At 36.0% G+C, this 15,713-nt stretch overlaps 1 protein-coding gene across 1 annotated transcript; it reads right to left on the reverse strand.

The window, feature by feature from the left end:
• Positions 1-353: 353 nt before the first annotated feature.
• On the reverse strand, positions 354-12,632 carry LOC148837547 (membrane protein FAM174-like). Its single transcript, XM_088911543.1, has 3 exons — positions 12,118-12,632; positions 8,517-8,648; positions 354-2,095 (listed from the first exon to the last, which is right to left on the reverse strand). Exons 1-3 carry the CDS (start codon positions 12,480-12,482, stop codon positions 2,092-2,094), a joined length of 501 nt encoding a protein of 166 aa, XP_088767669.1. The 5' UTR covers positions 12,483-12,632; the 3' UTR covers positions 354-2,091.
• Positions 12,633-15,713: the final 3,081 nt, after the last annotated feature.

Below are 15,713 nucleotides of genomic sequence, written 5' to 3' on the forward strand. Positions count from 1 at the left end.
TAGTATCTCAGTAAAAACAAGAAACATTTAAAAATGTCTTTGTTGAACATGTGGGCATCATCAGTACTTCATCAGTTTAATTTGTGAAAAGGGTTTCATGCTTTTTGAGTAACTGGAAGGGTATAAAAAATCATACATTTTGTTATTATGTCCTTGGAAAGACAGGGTAAGGAAAGTAAGACAATGATACTATACTAGTGTGAACCATTTCCAGCATCTTTCCTTCCAATGCACTAAATGCCTGTCCAATCTTTAAACATTACATTAATCGATATTCAATATATGAATGCAAACAGAAGACAAGAATAACGTTGTACACAAATGTCATTACAAATACACATCAAAAACATGAACTGTTTAAAATATTTTATTCATATTGTGTAAACTTAAAATGCAAATAATCATAGATTCATCAACAACATCTTGTTGAGCAATCAATAAATCTCTCTCATCCTAAAAAATTCTCTACATGTACACCCAATCCTCTTTATTCACAGGAGATACGATCCTGAACTGCCCACAAATAACAAAAAACTAAGAACTAGGAAAAAAGTATCTTCTATTCCACATATACAGTATACCACAAGCATACTTAATACGCCATGCAAATCAACATACTGTATACAGTATGTCAAAACATGACCGAAACATACTGCATAACAAAAATAATTACATAAAATACAATACTGCATATTCCCAATGTTTTCCATTATAAAAAATAATTACAAATCCACATTATGCACACAACTTTACAGATTGTGAGTGCAGTAATCTTCATGAATAAGGAATGAGACTACAGTGATGGACATGAATACCCAAGATGATATCTTGATGGCATCAGATGAACCAAACTGTGATGATGGTGAAGTTGCTGATGAAATAATTATGCACAACTGTATCACTGCAGCTCATCTTCCTTTATTTTACTTTTTGGCATGACCACAAAAATGGCATCAAAGAGCCGCAAAGGACTGTGAGCACCTGTACAATACAGAGTGAATAAAGGACTTGGAAGAGATGCAATGGGCAATGTGAAGAAGAACACACATGTCCAAATTTGAAATTGAGTCTCGAAGACGGTCTAAGAAGCTTGTGCCTCTGAGAGAAACGCAGAGACTGGAGATAAAGAGGAAGGGATGTACATAGAAATATTAATTCAGCTGCAATTCATTGGCTTGCAATTCTATTATTTGCAACCGAAAATACTACATGACTGTAAAAATGTGGTAATATACCCCTTCATACATAATCAATAAATTAATACAATATGATTATATGTAGCCAAATGGTCAATCAAACTTTATTATCAATCATGCACTCATACCTCACTTTCAAAGAAACAGTATTAAAGTGTAGCTGAGGTGGGTAGGTTTTCTTAACAGCCATGCTAAGCTTAACAGATGGAACTCAGAGAAATGAAAACAACTGTTACAGTCTTTCTTATTTGTCTCAGTCCAACAAATGGAATGGAAGGAAGTCTGTTTATTTGCTCAAAAGACACAGACTATTCAATAATATGTGACTGTGACATAGTTGTCTCCATTTTTATTTTGAACATGGAGTTGCTGTAACCACATCTTCATTTTCAATTAACTAAAAAGCCAGCCAACTGTGAAAAAATACAGAACACTTAGCATTGTGGAAACCTTTGTAAATTTCCCAGTGTATTCACTACATAATTCAATGTCAAGGGCAGTTTTTAAAAATAGCATATTCACCTTTCACTTCATCTTAGAAACAATGGTGTCATTTGGTCCAACCACACACATAGCTTGCAGGTCAACCTTTAATATCTTATATATATTTTATATATACAAACACTATTTGCACATATCATCCAGTTATGTACTGTATAGCAAAATGAAATCACATTTTTTTACAACATAACCAAAAAGAAAAAAGTGTTTCTTTTGGCTCTGTGCTGAAAACAGTGCAATATCAATGTTAAGTGTTTTAGTATCCAAAAGATCTGTATGGTAAAAACTTAAACTTATACTTAAAGAAAGTTCAGTTCCGAAACATGTCTTTGCCTCATAAGTTCATGAACTTCCTTTGGTTTTCAGGTGTCTACATTTTCCAAACTTTGCCATTTTATCTGTAAAAAAGAAAACAAAAATGTCAGATTGTTACTACTGTACATGCCCACGATATGAGGAACTGCCCCTTGTAAGCACTTAAATCAATCCATTTTCAAAACTGCTTTATCCAAACGGCTTTAGTCACGAGAAGCCAGAGCCCATACTCGTAAGGAATGGACGCAAGCAGGACACACTCCGGTCAGGACACCAGTCCATCAGACTGTACACGCTCATACCAGGGCCAAATTTACGAAAGCCAGTTAACCTACCAGAACGTCTGTGGACTGTGGGAGGAAACCGGAGCATCCAGAGGAAACCCATGCGAACATGGGGAGAACATACTGTATAAAGTCTACACTGCTCCCAAATCTACAAGCACAACAGGAACAGAACCCAGGTCTGTGAGGCACCAGTGCTAACCACTGCACCATCGTGACACCCTAGCTCTTAAATGATAATATACAAATGATATTCACAATAACCACGGAAATCACAGAACTACACAAAAGCAGAGGCATAACATCAAAAGCACTTTCAAATGTGATCTGTTTTATTAAAAATAATTTCATGAGAAAATAGGATAGGCTGCATTACTGCATTATAATGAGTATTTTCAAGACTACTGGAATAATATTTCCCTGTTATTTTATGTATTGTAAAGTAAGCAGTGTACGCTAAGCTATTTCATGATTAGGACTCCTACCATTTGTCTTTAGGGCAGTAAGGTCTAGCATACTGGATTGTCAGTGGGCACTTAATTATATCAGAGGTTCCCATGGAGAGTTACTTTAATGAGAAAGAAAGATTTGAAACAATCTTCAGGAAAGCCCATGTGCTTGCTTTTTCCAGAACACGAAAAAAAAAAACTGCAGAAAGGGAAATTCTTTTTAGCATTTAAGAACTCAATCTAACGTATCAATGAATTGTGGTTTCTTATGTGATGTGTTCAATTGGAAAAGCCAAATATATGAGTCAGAGTTACAGTATGGTTCAAAATTTTCAGATTGTGTTGAAAATGAGATTAAAATTCCACACTTTGAAAAAAAAACGTCTTCAATCTTTGGCGTTTATCTCGACAAATTCATATTTACCACAAAAATAAAAAGTATACTCATGTTAAACTGATTGTAAATAACCCAGCCATTTAAAATTTGCTGTTTATACTATGATACCACTTGTCACTTGTACTGTCTTCTTCGGTGAGGGTATCACAGGCCAGAAGGCACCAGACTAAAGCAAGTATACTGTAGCACATCAGTTGGTACACATTCAGTTTTCTGCAATTAATAGCTCTATGCAGATTTACCCACATCTTCAAAATACATTCAGGAATGTGCAATTTGATAATATCACATTAAATAAAGACTGAGCTTTTTGCAATATGAGCAAAATTATCTGCATACTGTATATAATGCAATAACATCTTTTAGGTCTTTAAAAAATCTGAGATACTAAAATACAAAAATATTTTTTTGGGAGTGAATGTCCAACGTCTGTGATGTTCATGTTCCTTCTGAACAAAAATAAATGTGTTCTTTTTGTTAATTTAAAAGCAATATCCCTGTGGAAAAATCTGCCAACAAGACTATTGCTTTTTGCAGAACCTAAGGCAAAATAAATAACTAAGTACAGCATCTAATAAACCCAAGCAGTTGCCCATCAGAGATGAGAATCTTGCTTTATACAGTATGTTGGTATTTCTCCCTGTAGGACACCGACTTGCCACAGAACTTCGCCTGAGCAATATTCCATGCACAACACACAGCAAACAGGAAAATATTTTAACTACTAGAAGCCTAGAAGAACTGTAAGCATAGCAACAATAACCCACGGCAGAAAAAACCCCAGAATATTCACAGTTAACCGAATTAAGATTAAGAAACTCAAGACAGATGTAGTGAAGAAATGAATGGGGGTATTCTTCTCATAATGTACTGTAGTGAAGCACCTTAAGGGTATTTTTAAAAACATAAATATAACTACTTTTTTTGACTTGTAAAAATAACCAATAACCTACTTATTTTAAACTAACTTTTTTAAAGAAGAGAAGGTTTATTGCTTTTTTCTCTATCCACTATGTCATTATGTCATAGGTACCTTTCTGTACCTTTGCATTACAGAGTGAATCAAGGAACCCCAGTAGTTTGGATTTGTTTGCTATTTTCTGAGTATTCAGAAATGAACTGTAGCAGCAAGGGACACTAAGCTCATTAAACTAAGAATTAAGCTTTTGGAAAAGATTTCTAATAATCTGTTGTTGCCCTGAAGGAACCTGGAGCAGCAGTTGTAAAGTAAAACTACTCTAAAACAAACCAGGACATTATAAAGTGTGTGCATCGTTGATGATTAATCACCCAACTTAGCTCCTTTCAGTCTGGAACTCCAGGAGGTTGACTCATTTGAGTTTAACCCTGAGCTGGAGGTCATCGGTCAATCATCCAAAACATGACCAACCAATGAGGAACATCACACTGTAGGTGGAGAAGGACACTACACCTGATGATGTCACAACCAATCACTAACCCCGATTACTAGACTTGGAAGGTGGCTTTTGCAAGGCTATAAACTTTCTCCTGAGCCGCTCTCTAAATCAAGGTCCGGTAAAAGAATTGACAACATGACTGCAATTACTATTGTCAAAGTCAGAAAACTAAACAGAACTCTGTCCAAGACTTCCTGTGCACAAGACAAATGGTACAAATAGCTAGCCAACCTAGTTTTCACCTGTTCAATGAAACTGATATGGCTGGACTTCAAGAAGCCTGATTATCACAGGTATATTCAATAATAGCAGTACACCATGCAGCAGATGGAATTCCATGTCACTTGCAGACTGAAACAGAATCAGACCTTGTGCACTGTAGGAAAACCAAGCTCAGTGTGATTCCAGCCACAGAGCTTTCCTCTTTTCCCTTTGCAACAGAACTCAGCCCCATCTCTCCTAAGGATTTTCAAACTGCAAATAGAACAGTTGGCCTGTGTATTCCGATGAGCAATACAATGCACTGTAGCTCTCATTCCATTGTCACATTTTTAAATGAACATTTTACCAGCTCTCCAAACCAGATTTCTCCTGAAAAACTGAAAACCTACAATATAAAATGGCAGACTGAAGAGGACAACTGATGAATTTAACACAATTACAAAATTGTCACAGGATGTCCTCTTTGTCTAAACATTTATTAATTACATATAATTAAAAAATCTAATTTTATGCATATACGCTGAGTACCGAAATAAGTTTATAATTGCAAATTTACAATTATCAAGGAATAGAATGTGATATTTGTAGTACAGAAGATACACTGACATTTTATTAATCATGCTTGATATAGGCATAGTGTATATGCTGATTAATATTAATAATCAGAATATCCAGAGGAAACAGTGAAAGTCACATACTAGTAGTGTTTACCCTTGAAAGCAATGCAAGCTGTACATCTGTAGTACATGCTTTGTGCACTGCTAAAGAGGACTTGGCTTCACTGCTGTTGAGTCTACCTGAGATGTTGTTCTTACATACCTAATGTACAAAGGCACCGTTTTTTTCACCAGGCTCAAAAGTTCAAGTTAAATCACCTTTGCCTGTTCAGCTCAATCACTAATGAAGTGTTTTAGTCCAGGTCAATTTCATTTAAATCAGTCATGCAAAATCAAGTTTAAATTGACTTTATAATACATTACCCCAAATCTGCAGGCTTTACTTTATTTTTTCTAGAATATACAGTATATGCATAACATAGAGCAAAGCACACATATAGATTTATATCTAAATGTAAAATCAGTAAATGTTAATAAAGACTGGAAACACATCTGTACAGTATGAGAATTAATGTTTTTAAAAATGGAAATATGCTTTACTAAAATGAAATGAATGATCATATCATGGAACTGACAGTTGCCCATAGACTCTGGCAATTTGTAGAACTGAAAAGAACAATGAAGTTTCAAGCACCAGAAGAGTTTGGTTACCATCACCAGTTCTTTGTCACTCAGAAACTTGATCATATTTGTGCTTTATTTCTTTATTCCACCTTGTCAAACTGGATCAATGTTTGAAGTTCAGACAGCAGCTCAGTTGTGATGCTCCCTTCCCATTGCAAAAAAATGCCCTATTTTTTCCAATCGACACACAATTTGTGATCTTGTCTGATCAATTTGCGCTATTTGCTGCAACGCCAAAGGTTATTTAGCCAGCATTTTTTGTAGGTTTAAGTTATAAATATAATAGCATACAATATAGAGGTAGTACTGATATAAATTAAAAAAGTTCAACTTCACTGTCACATTTCAGTTTTACGTATTAACCAATGACATGCATTGTTAACAGGTGACTGTTAACAGCAGCAATAAACTGAAAACCAATGAAGCTTGATAGACTGACCTTATTCAAAGTCGAAATATTCTGTGTCTGGGAAATAACAGATTTACAGATAGAAACCTCTTTTTGAGAAGTGTGAATTAATAGTCTGCAAGAACCTTACTGTTTGACCATTATGTAGTATGCCTGCCTACATTTAAGGTTCCCTGACTTTACATGGCCAGAACTTGAATCTGTGAAAATATTCTGACCTTCAGGTCTGAAAAACACATTTGATTTTTCCTGGGTTTCCACAAATTTCATGACCCATAGAATTGTGACAAAGGCTAGGTTGCATCCTCTTCATCCTGAGCTACTGACAATTACATTTCAGGTGTTATATAGGGTGTATTTCTTGTAATGAGGTCACAGCTTGTTCAGTTTTTATCAAATAGTATTTTTACAATACAATACATTTGACATTCTGAAACTCTTGTTGCCTGCACCTTGGTTTTAAAGGCTAACAATTGGACAGTGTAAAGACATCTCAGACTAAAACATTTACTACATAAAAAGGGAACAAGAACAAGGTTCTACTATTAATCAAAAGGCACTACAAAAGATGTAATCCCATATGGAAAAAGTAGATGTAACAATTAAGAATAATCTGGTCACCTGTTGGCACAAATCAAACCTCAAAAAAGGAAGAAAGTGGAGCCCTGGTCACGAAGATATACGAGTCACAGGTGGTGAGTAGTGTCACTTTAATTAAAAAAATATATTTTAAGTTATATCACATATGATCCTACATTGCTTAAATTAGTAGCATTGCTAAGTTCAGGTATTTCTGTATAACACTGTATGCATATTTAGGGCCTCATTTTCATAACAGTGCAAAGAAAAATGCATTCACATAATCCTCATCACTGTTCAGGACCAAGCACAGGTGCTGTCTGTAATGTGGGAAAATCTTGTCTTGAGGTCACAGAGAACAGCATAAATACTAATACTACTTATAATATCATGTGTGTATTGTATGAAAGATCACTTCAGTGTGTAGTCTGGCCAGGGACATTTTCACTGGAGTACAGATACAGCTATAGAACTGGCCATTATACTATACTGTATATTCCTACCTATCACATACACTTGGCTACTGCCATTGGATGGGGTCAGTCCCTCTTAGTACTTACAGGATTTAGGGTAGGAAAATCATACTCTTGCTACTTGCTAGGGCACACCTGCAGCCAGACTTCCCTTTCTGTAAACATCAACTAAATAAACAGAAATCAACTTCCACAGACACACACTGTCACAGTCTTAGAAGCGCATTGTGAGAGTTTTTATGAAAACAAACAAAAAAAAAACCCACTAATAAGCACTGCATTCAATGTGTGACTGACAAGAGCCTCTTTCATAACTGGAAGATGAAGTATTTACACCAGGGGTGTCCAGTTCTTGTCTTGGGGGGGCCAAAGTGTCTGCAGATTTTCAAGGTCACTTGAAAGTTGCAGGACCTGAATAGCTTGGAGATGCTGTTAGATTAGTTCAGTTAAGCCAGAAACCAGCTGGTTTTGCTCATTAAAAGCTGATTTGAAATAAAAATCATGGAAACGCCAGCCCTCCAGGAGCAGGTTTGGACAGCCCTGATTTACATACCAAGTATCATTTTACAGCTCTAGAACAACAGAAAGCACAGTTGTTTCTCTTAATTTACAGTGCTTAGCAAGTGTGCTCTGAAATATAACCATAGGAGCATATCATATTTAGTAAAATCATAATGAGTCACAGTAGACTCTTTACTCAAAGCATTATTCTAGCTTGGTAGGAATCATAGCCAATACTCCAGACTTCGCTCCTCTTAATGTTATAAATCATCCGTTACTTATAAAAAGGTACACAATTATACTGAGTTAGCATCATCACAAAAATCAGTCTTGAGTTACAAGAAGCATTTAACAGCTTAACAAAAAAAACTGAATTAATACGGGATGCTGTATTAAAAGTTACATTTCTTTTTTTAGAAATATATTTTTCAAAATGATGAGACTATATCATACACAGGCTGTTAGAAAGGTATTTCAATGACCGTACAAGGTGTAATCAGTAAGATACAGCCTGATCCTACTCATGCTTACCTCCTTGAATGACGAGCATCAAACAATGTGGTATCATCGTCTTCATCCTCGTCCTGCTCTAGTGGTGTCATTTCCATGGCAAGATTTGTGTCCAAGACTCCATACCTCCTTGTTTTACGGTTCTTTTTCATTCTGAATTAAGAAGAAAAGATCTTCAGTACAAAATACATGCAAACTTTAAACACATGGTGGTTTTGATGTTAACTATGATAGGCCTCATTTTCACATTCACAGTACTCCACACTTACATGCCACATCCTAGCAGTGGAACTTGTTTACAGAACATATTGCTTGACAGAATTCCATAATGTGCAACTAATCCTTTAAAAAAAGTCTTCTGACTGCAAGGCTAGAGAGCAATATTATCTTAACCTACCACAGTAGCAGTATTTAAAGAGCAGATATAAGACCTCAGCCAACAAATCTACTTGAACATGTTCGTAAAAGTAACCAGTAGCAAATTTCAATATGCATTTCAAGTACAATACAGAGGTATCAAAACCCTGTTAAAGTGTCAACAACATTATTTTCCTTTATTTCTACATCTGTAGAAAGTATAGTACTAACATTCTTCATTCTTCTAACACTAATACATTTTTCTAACAAAATATAAAATGCTTGGGGATAAACCAAAAAGAGAAGAATAACAGACAATAAAGCCTCATGTTCTAGTCATTAATATCAAAATAGGTTCAATTTTTCCTTTGGGCAAACTGTGGGCAAAGTGCCCACTCCAGAGTACATTAATCAGTTGGGACAGTTTTCAAATAATGAAAATTAAATTAAAGACTTTCTTATTTGCTTCCTAAGTAGAGGTGTCTGTGTTTTGGGAGTTCATTTTTTATTGAGCAAACTGATGTCCTACAATCCATTTAATGAATTGTAATATTGTGAAGCCAAGCCAAGAATTGGTTTGTGTAAAACCAATGGAGAATTACTATTTCTTACCATTTTACCATTGAAACTGATTTTAAATAACCTAAAAAGGTTTTACCAATCCATACCAATTTTTAGATGCAAAAATACATGAAGCAGAAAAAAATGAAAACTTAATCAGTGTATGTGAAATAATAAGTGAACCCTAGTTTACTGAGCACAATTAAATAGCATTGGTTAAATAATTGTGTAAATAAAAAAAAGGAATGAGTTTGGGCACTCCTGTCTTAAAATGTCTAAAAATACTAAAAATAATCTCAAACACTTTGAGAGTGTGGTTTACACCATACAGGATAAAGGAAACGCATCATGACATTATCAAAAACAATTTCAGAGGACCTCAGAAAAAGAGTGGTTGATGCTCATCAGTCTGGAGAGAATTAATTAAAACATTTCTAAACTTCTGGGGCTCCATTCATCCATTCGGGAAATGGAAAATATCTGAAACCACAGTAACTCTATCCCAGGACCTGGCAGGTTGTCCTGCCAACAACAATCCTGTAAATCATCAAGGAATTCACAAAGAACCCCAGAGAAACATCTAAGGATCTAATAATAAGTGTCTGTCTGCCTAAACCATCAGAAATAAAACTGGACGGATATGGATGTCATGGGAAAAAAGCATTGCTCTCTACAATAACATGTCAGCCATGTCAAGTTTGCTGAAGTGCACCTGGTTGATCCACAATACTACTATAAGAATGTTGTCTGGACAGTCATATCAAAAGCTGAATTTTTTGACTACGATTAGAAATGTTTTGTGTTGTGAAAACCAAATGCTTCCTTGCAGCAGAATTGATGTCCCTCATCTTTGATGGAACCATTAATTCAGCACTGTATTGGCAAATTCTGGGGGAGAATGTCAGGCCATCCATTCATCACCTGAAGCTGATCTGAAAAGAGGTCATACAGCAAGACAACAATCCTAAACATACAAGCAGATCTCCAACAGAATGACCAAAGAAGAAATTTCACATTCGAATTGGCCATTTAAATGTTGTACCATGACCTGAAGCCAGCTGTTCACGCAAGGAAACCCTGAAATATCAGGGACTTGAAGCAGTAAGAGACTGATAAACATTTACAGAAAATGTCTAACTGAAGTCATTGCTGCTCAGGAGGTGCTGCCAGAATCTGAATCTAATTTATTGACATGAATCTAATCTTAATTAATCTAATGTATTCCCACAATGGGGTATTTTAACTAAATAATACAAATATATCTTTGCATTCCATGTTTAACGAAGTTTGCTTTATAATTTATTGAGACTTCCATGAGGACATGAGGATTTAATTACTTTGTAGGTGTAAAATATACAAAAATATGGACCAACCTAGCGAGTTCATAAATCTTTTCTTGACACTGTATATCATTTTCACTTTTGGGAAAGTCACCTTAGAACTTCTTCTGTCTTCCCTATTTAGTGAATTAAGAAGCAGTAAAAATGTATTTTTTGACCATGTGGAAAAATAAATATGTGATTTCAACTTGATTTAAATGGCATTGTAGTTTAGTCTACCACGTCTAAACCACACTTGACGTAATCATAGAATATCCCATAGATATCCCAAACCCTGGAGGTTGCCAGAATAATTTTAAATCAGTGAGTCAAATACTTTAATTTCCAGATAGAGGAGGGTGATACACTTAAAAGTATGCATCATAAAATTATAAATGTTACAGACAATATAAGATGCACCTCATTTTGCGTACAGTATGTACAGTATATACAAGATATATTTTATTTGTACTTGTACTGTAGCATTACTTTAACTGGATACTAAAAGTTGGCCAGAACTTATAATGTGAAATTCCTTAGCACATAGGGGTAGTCAATACATTTCAAAATGTTCATGAGAAAATATGTTTACATGTAGATTAATACAGCATTATAAAGGGTATTGAATGTATTTGCATTTCTGTGTTTCACAAGTCTGTCTTGCAGTTGAACACTATTTTATAAATACTGTTATTGTGGTTAGGACACAGTCCTAAATACAAGAGGAATAATACATAGCTTAAAGCAGATAAATATAAATAAAAATGCTTATTTTTGTGAGCAAGCAGATCAATTTCAATTTATTTCAGATAAATGCATCAACACTGATTAGTCTTTTTCTTGCCTGAAACCTTTCCATTAATTCAATCCAGATCAAGGCAATAGTTCCTAAGAGGACAGGAGTCACACAACACAGGTTACAGATATTGTTTCGACTTAGGCAGTTCTTTAAAGTTCCAATTGCAATTTTGTTTGTAAGTTTAGTTCAATAAGGTATAAATCAGCACCAGCCTTATTGCTGAAAAATATATGTTTCATATCGTTTGGTTTTAAATTTTACTCTCAAAGCCCCTAATTTAATGAAGAAGAAGAAGAAAAAAACATTTTTCCACAAAATACCCGTAACTGCTTCAACCAACCAAGGTGCAGATGAGTGTTCTGAACCAGTACCAAACAAAAATAATTAAATCCAAAATGTTACAATGTTGCAAAAGACAACAGCCATATGAAACTGCGAAGGATTTGTGAAAACAAAACAAAAGCACAAAAAAAATCACCTCATCGCAACTCAGTCGCCGCTTTTAAAGAGGATGTCGCATTACAAAAGCATCTAATAAAACAGAAAAGTAGCTTAGGCAATCGGAAAACTATGATGCAGTCCTTACTTGACAGTCCTGATGACGAAATAAACGATGACAAGAGCGCTGACAGCCACGAGCACATACAGTGCCCTCTGAATGGACATCGGTCTGCTGTCATTCGCGGCCAGCTCCGCTGCCACAGTCCGGCTGATGCTCTGGAAGTCGCCCGTACTGTTGTTTTTGCCTTCCCTGACTCCAACGGAGCCTGTGTGCGTATTCATCTTGGTATTAACGCTGCTGGCATTGCCGGTGTTTTTGCTGATGCCCACCTGGATCTTTGTAGACGGAGCTTTGTACAGGCCAACTGTGGCAACAGGAGGCAAAAGTACAGGCAGTAAGATGCACACAAACAAACTAGCGCTAAAGACCTGCGTCTTTTCAGGACCCATGTCCTAAAATAATTTCTGTTTTTTTTTATGTCAGCACTGACGTATTGTTATAACACACAGTGCAGAATCAACTCCCTCTTATTTCCCTCATATTGTTTATGCGTTGACTTCCTACCGTCGCTACGCAGTGTGACATCATCTTCCCTGCGTGCCTGCGGGAGCTGCTATTGATGGGCTTCAGAAACTGAGAAGAAGACACCCGGATGTACCTGTAAAACGTGTTTGGTAATAGTAGCGTAGCAATGAGTCTTTTTTAAAATGAGTAGCAACGTCTGTTTAGTAATGTAATTAGGTAGAACTCTCACAAAGTCACAGGACCCAAGCTTACAAACGAAAGAAAAATATCCTGCAAATGTTTTTTTTTGGTCTTTGACCTAAAATGATTAGCCATTGACAATGACAATTGAAGTACTGTACATATTCTTTATTATTAAAATATCTTAAAATAGATATTCTAAAAGTACTGCACATAATTTAGTCTACAATGCTTTAACAATAAGAAATGTTAAAGATTTGTGATGTGTACTGTATGTGGCATCTGTATGTGCCACCTTATTTTCCAGTAGTAGGCAGTTAGTGTGGTTAATACTAATACAGTCAAAGAAAGAACACAAAATCAAGTAAAAAAACAAACAAACAGAATGCAACAAGTGAATATATGTGTAAAGTTAAGAAAAGTTTTATCTGCCTACCCATCATCAGAAACTCCTGGTGAAGGTCAGGAAAAACAGGAGCCTGCTATTATCTAAATGTGTAATTTTCCCAATCAATCAAGGAATTGAGCAACGAATAACAATAATCTAGAGGCAGATGGAAATATGCCAGAATATAACAAACAACATCACAGTCCCTCATGAAATGAGTTTCTAATATATTACATTGACCCAGAGCAATTTAGTGAAATAATGCTTCTCTTTCTAATTAAATGATACTGAAAAAAAAATCAATACAACTATTGAGGCTAAGACTTCTTGTCAATCTGTTTAACTGTATGTTATTCTTTCTTCTTTCTCATTGTTTGCTTCACTGATTCTGGTTGTCTCACATGGTTCTGCCTGGAAAGGTCTCGTAAAGGTCTCTACGTCTGGTGCCTTTTTGAAGGCAGTTAAAATGGATACCTGAAAAAAAATGTTTATAGGATAAGCATTTGTAGTTATACACAAAGATTCACTTTTTTACTTTTTTTAGGAAGCAAAAAAAACAATGCATCTTTTGTATTAATTAAAGTCTTGTGCTCTTATCTGTATACCATCAAAACCTCACTCGTCCACTACCTAAAGTTTAAAACCTAGGATCCAACATATAAAACAGAGCATCTTGTCTGTCTGTTCCTTTATGCTGTGATGGGAAACCTATGTGGTCTATTGCTTAATTTCATCCAGGCCACAGGAGCCGGGTCAAATATTGGATAGCCTCCTCTGACATCCAGGGGAAAGTCAAGAGCTGTGTACAGTATGACCACAAAATTGTCCTGCCACACATTTTGTGCACCAGGCATTTTGAATTTTGTGAAAGGAAAAGAACTGTCATTTATGATTGAATTTGATGCCACCACGATACTGACAAAAGTCAAAAGACTAAATATTCAGGTTCAGGTACAGCTATGTTGTGTACGTGTGTGTGTGTATGTATGAGGTGCAACTGTAATTGAGCGGCTGCTTTCTGTCTCTGTATTTCCGTATTGCATAAGCATATTTTTATTTTGCCACGGGGTGAAATTAGTACTCTTTATCATACTAAGGGATTTCTATCCATCCGTTTTCTAAGCTGCGTTATCTAGTACAGGGTCACTTCACGATGATAGCCAGAGACAAGCAATGGGTGCAAGGCGGGATAGACCCTGAATGAGATACAAATCCATCATAGGGTACAGACGCAGGAAACAAACACGCACACGCTCACATCAGGGTTAATTTTCCCAGAAGTCAGTTAACCTACCAGTATGTCTTTGGACTGTGGGAAGAAACTGGAGCACTTGGAGGAAGCACATGAACAATAGGAGAACAAACAAACTCCACACAGACAGCATCTGTGATGCCACTAGGGGCACTGTACTGAATGGGAGGTACTTTGGGTAGAGTGTCATAGATTTCACTGAGACTTTTGACCACATTGAGATGCCAGGACAGACATGTTGTGACACAGAATGCCACAAGGGTATCAGAAGGGGAACAAGCTATTTATACAGGTGTGCACACATTACAGGACTATGATGATGACAGGGATGACAGCGAGAGAGTGGTTCATTATGCACCACTGCACACAATTTACATTTGATGGATTTCAGTGAGTATGCAATTTGGAAAATGACAAAGAAAGTGTGTTGGAAGAAAGGACTGTATTATCTAAGCTATAGTGAAGCACAGGAAACACAATAAAAAGAAGGGCAAAGTACTAAAAGGAATATGTAAAGAGTTAAGTAAGAGACTTATCACTCCATGGGACAAACTGAAAGAGAAAGGAGAAGCAGGAAGATAAAACAGGCTTAACAAGCTCCTGTAGCTTTTTTTTCTAATTCAGGGAAGGAGACATAAACATATACAAATAAGAGAAAGACTTGATACTCTGAGGTTGTTTATATTTTTATATTGTTAAGAAGGCAAGTCTGGAATTGCTTTGAGGAAGAAAAACAACAAGACATTACTTTTCTAACTTTGAGAAAAACAAATGTCGTGTTTTTGATACAAGTAAATTATTTGTTTTCTACTATGTTAATAGGATATTTTAAGATATTTTTTAGTGTAGTCCAGCTTCCCCGATCTAGGGGTTATTTTTTTATCCTCACCAAAAGTAAGTGAATCATTTATTTTTCAATGAATTCTTTTTTATAAAACAAAATACATTTTTTTTACTCTATATACGAAAGCTGTGCCTTGTCAGGGCTCTAACACTGCAAGGCAGCATTGCTAACCACCATGCCTCCCAACTAAGGGATTTGATTATGTTAGTTTTGCCCTGTCCTACACATGACATCACGCTGTCCAATTAGTGTGGCCAATTACCCTAATCAGAATGCTTCTGGCATGTGGCAGGAAACCAATGCAGACAGAGCCGCTTAGCCAGAAAGTGATCTCTTGTTCCCACGGCTGTGAGACAGCAGTGCTACAGAAAACGCAGTATCCCCAATCCCCCTGTTAGGCAAATATAACCCTCTGTAAAACTGAACAGATGAACATGACATATTTACCTCATGGCAAATTTATGTGTTCAAGTTTTCAACTGGGAGGTACA

This window comes from Atractosteus spatula, chromosome 3 (genome assembly GCF_055471065.1).
Source record: "Atractosteus spatula isolate fAtrSpa1 chromosome 3, fAtrSpa1.hap1, whole genome shotgun sequence".
NCBI lineage: Eukaryota > Metazoa > Chordata > Actinopteri > Semionotiformes > Lepisosteidae > Atractosteus > Atractosteus spatula.

What these genes read in the sequence shown, in the direction of transcription:
- LOC148837547 (XM_088911543.1), bottom strand. Translation starts at nt 12,482, where the DNA reads ATGGGTCCTGAAAAGACGCAGGTCTTTAGCGCTAGTTTGTTTGTGTGC. An exon ending in TTCGTCATCAGGACTGTCAA is followed by an intron (nt 8,649 to 12,117) that starts GTAAGGACTGCA and finishes TTCTTAATTCAG; the next exon opens with AATGAAAAAGAACCGTAAAA.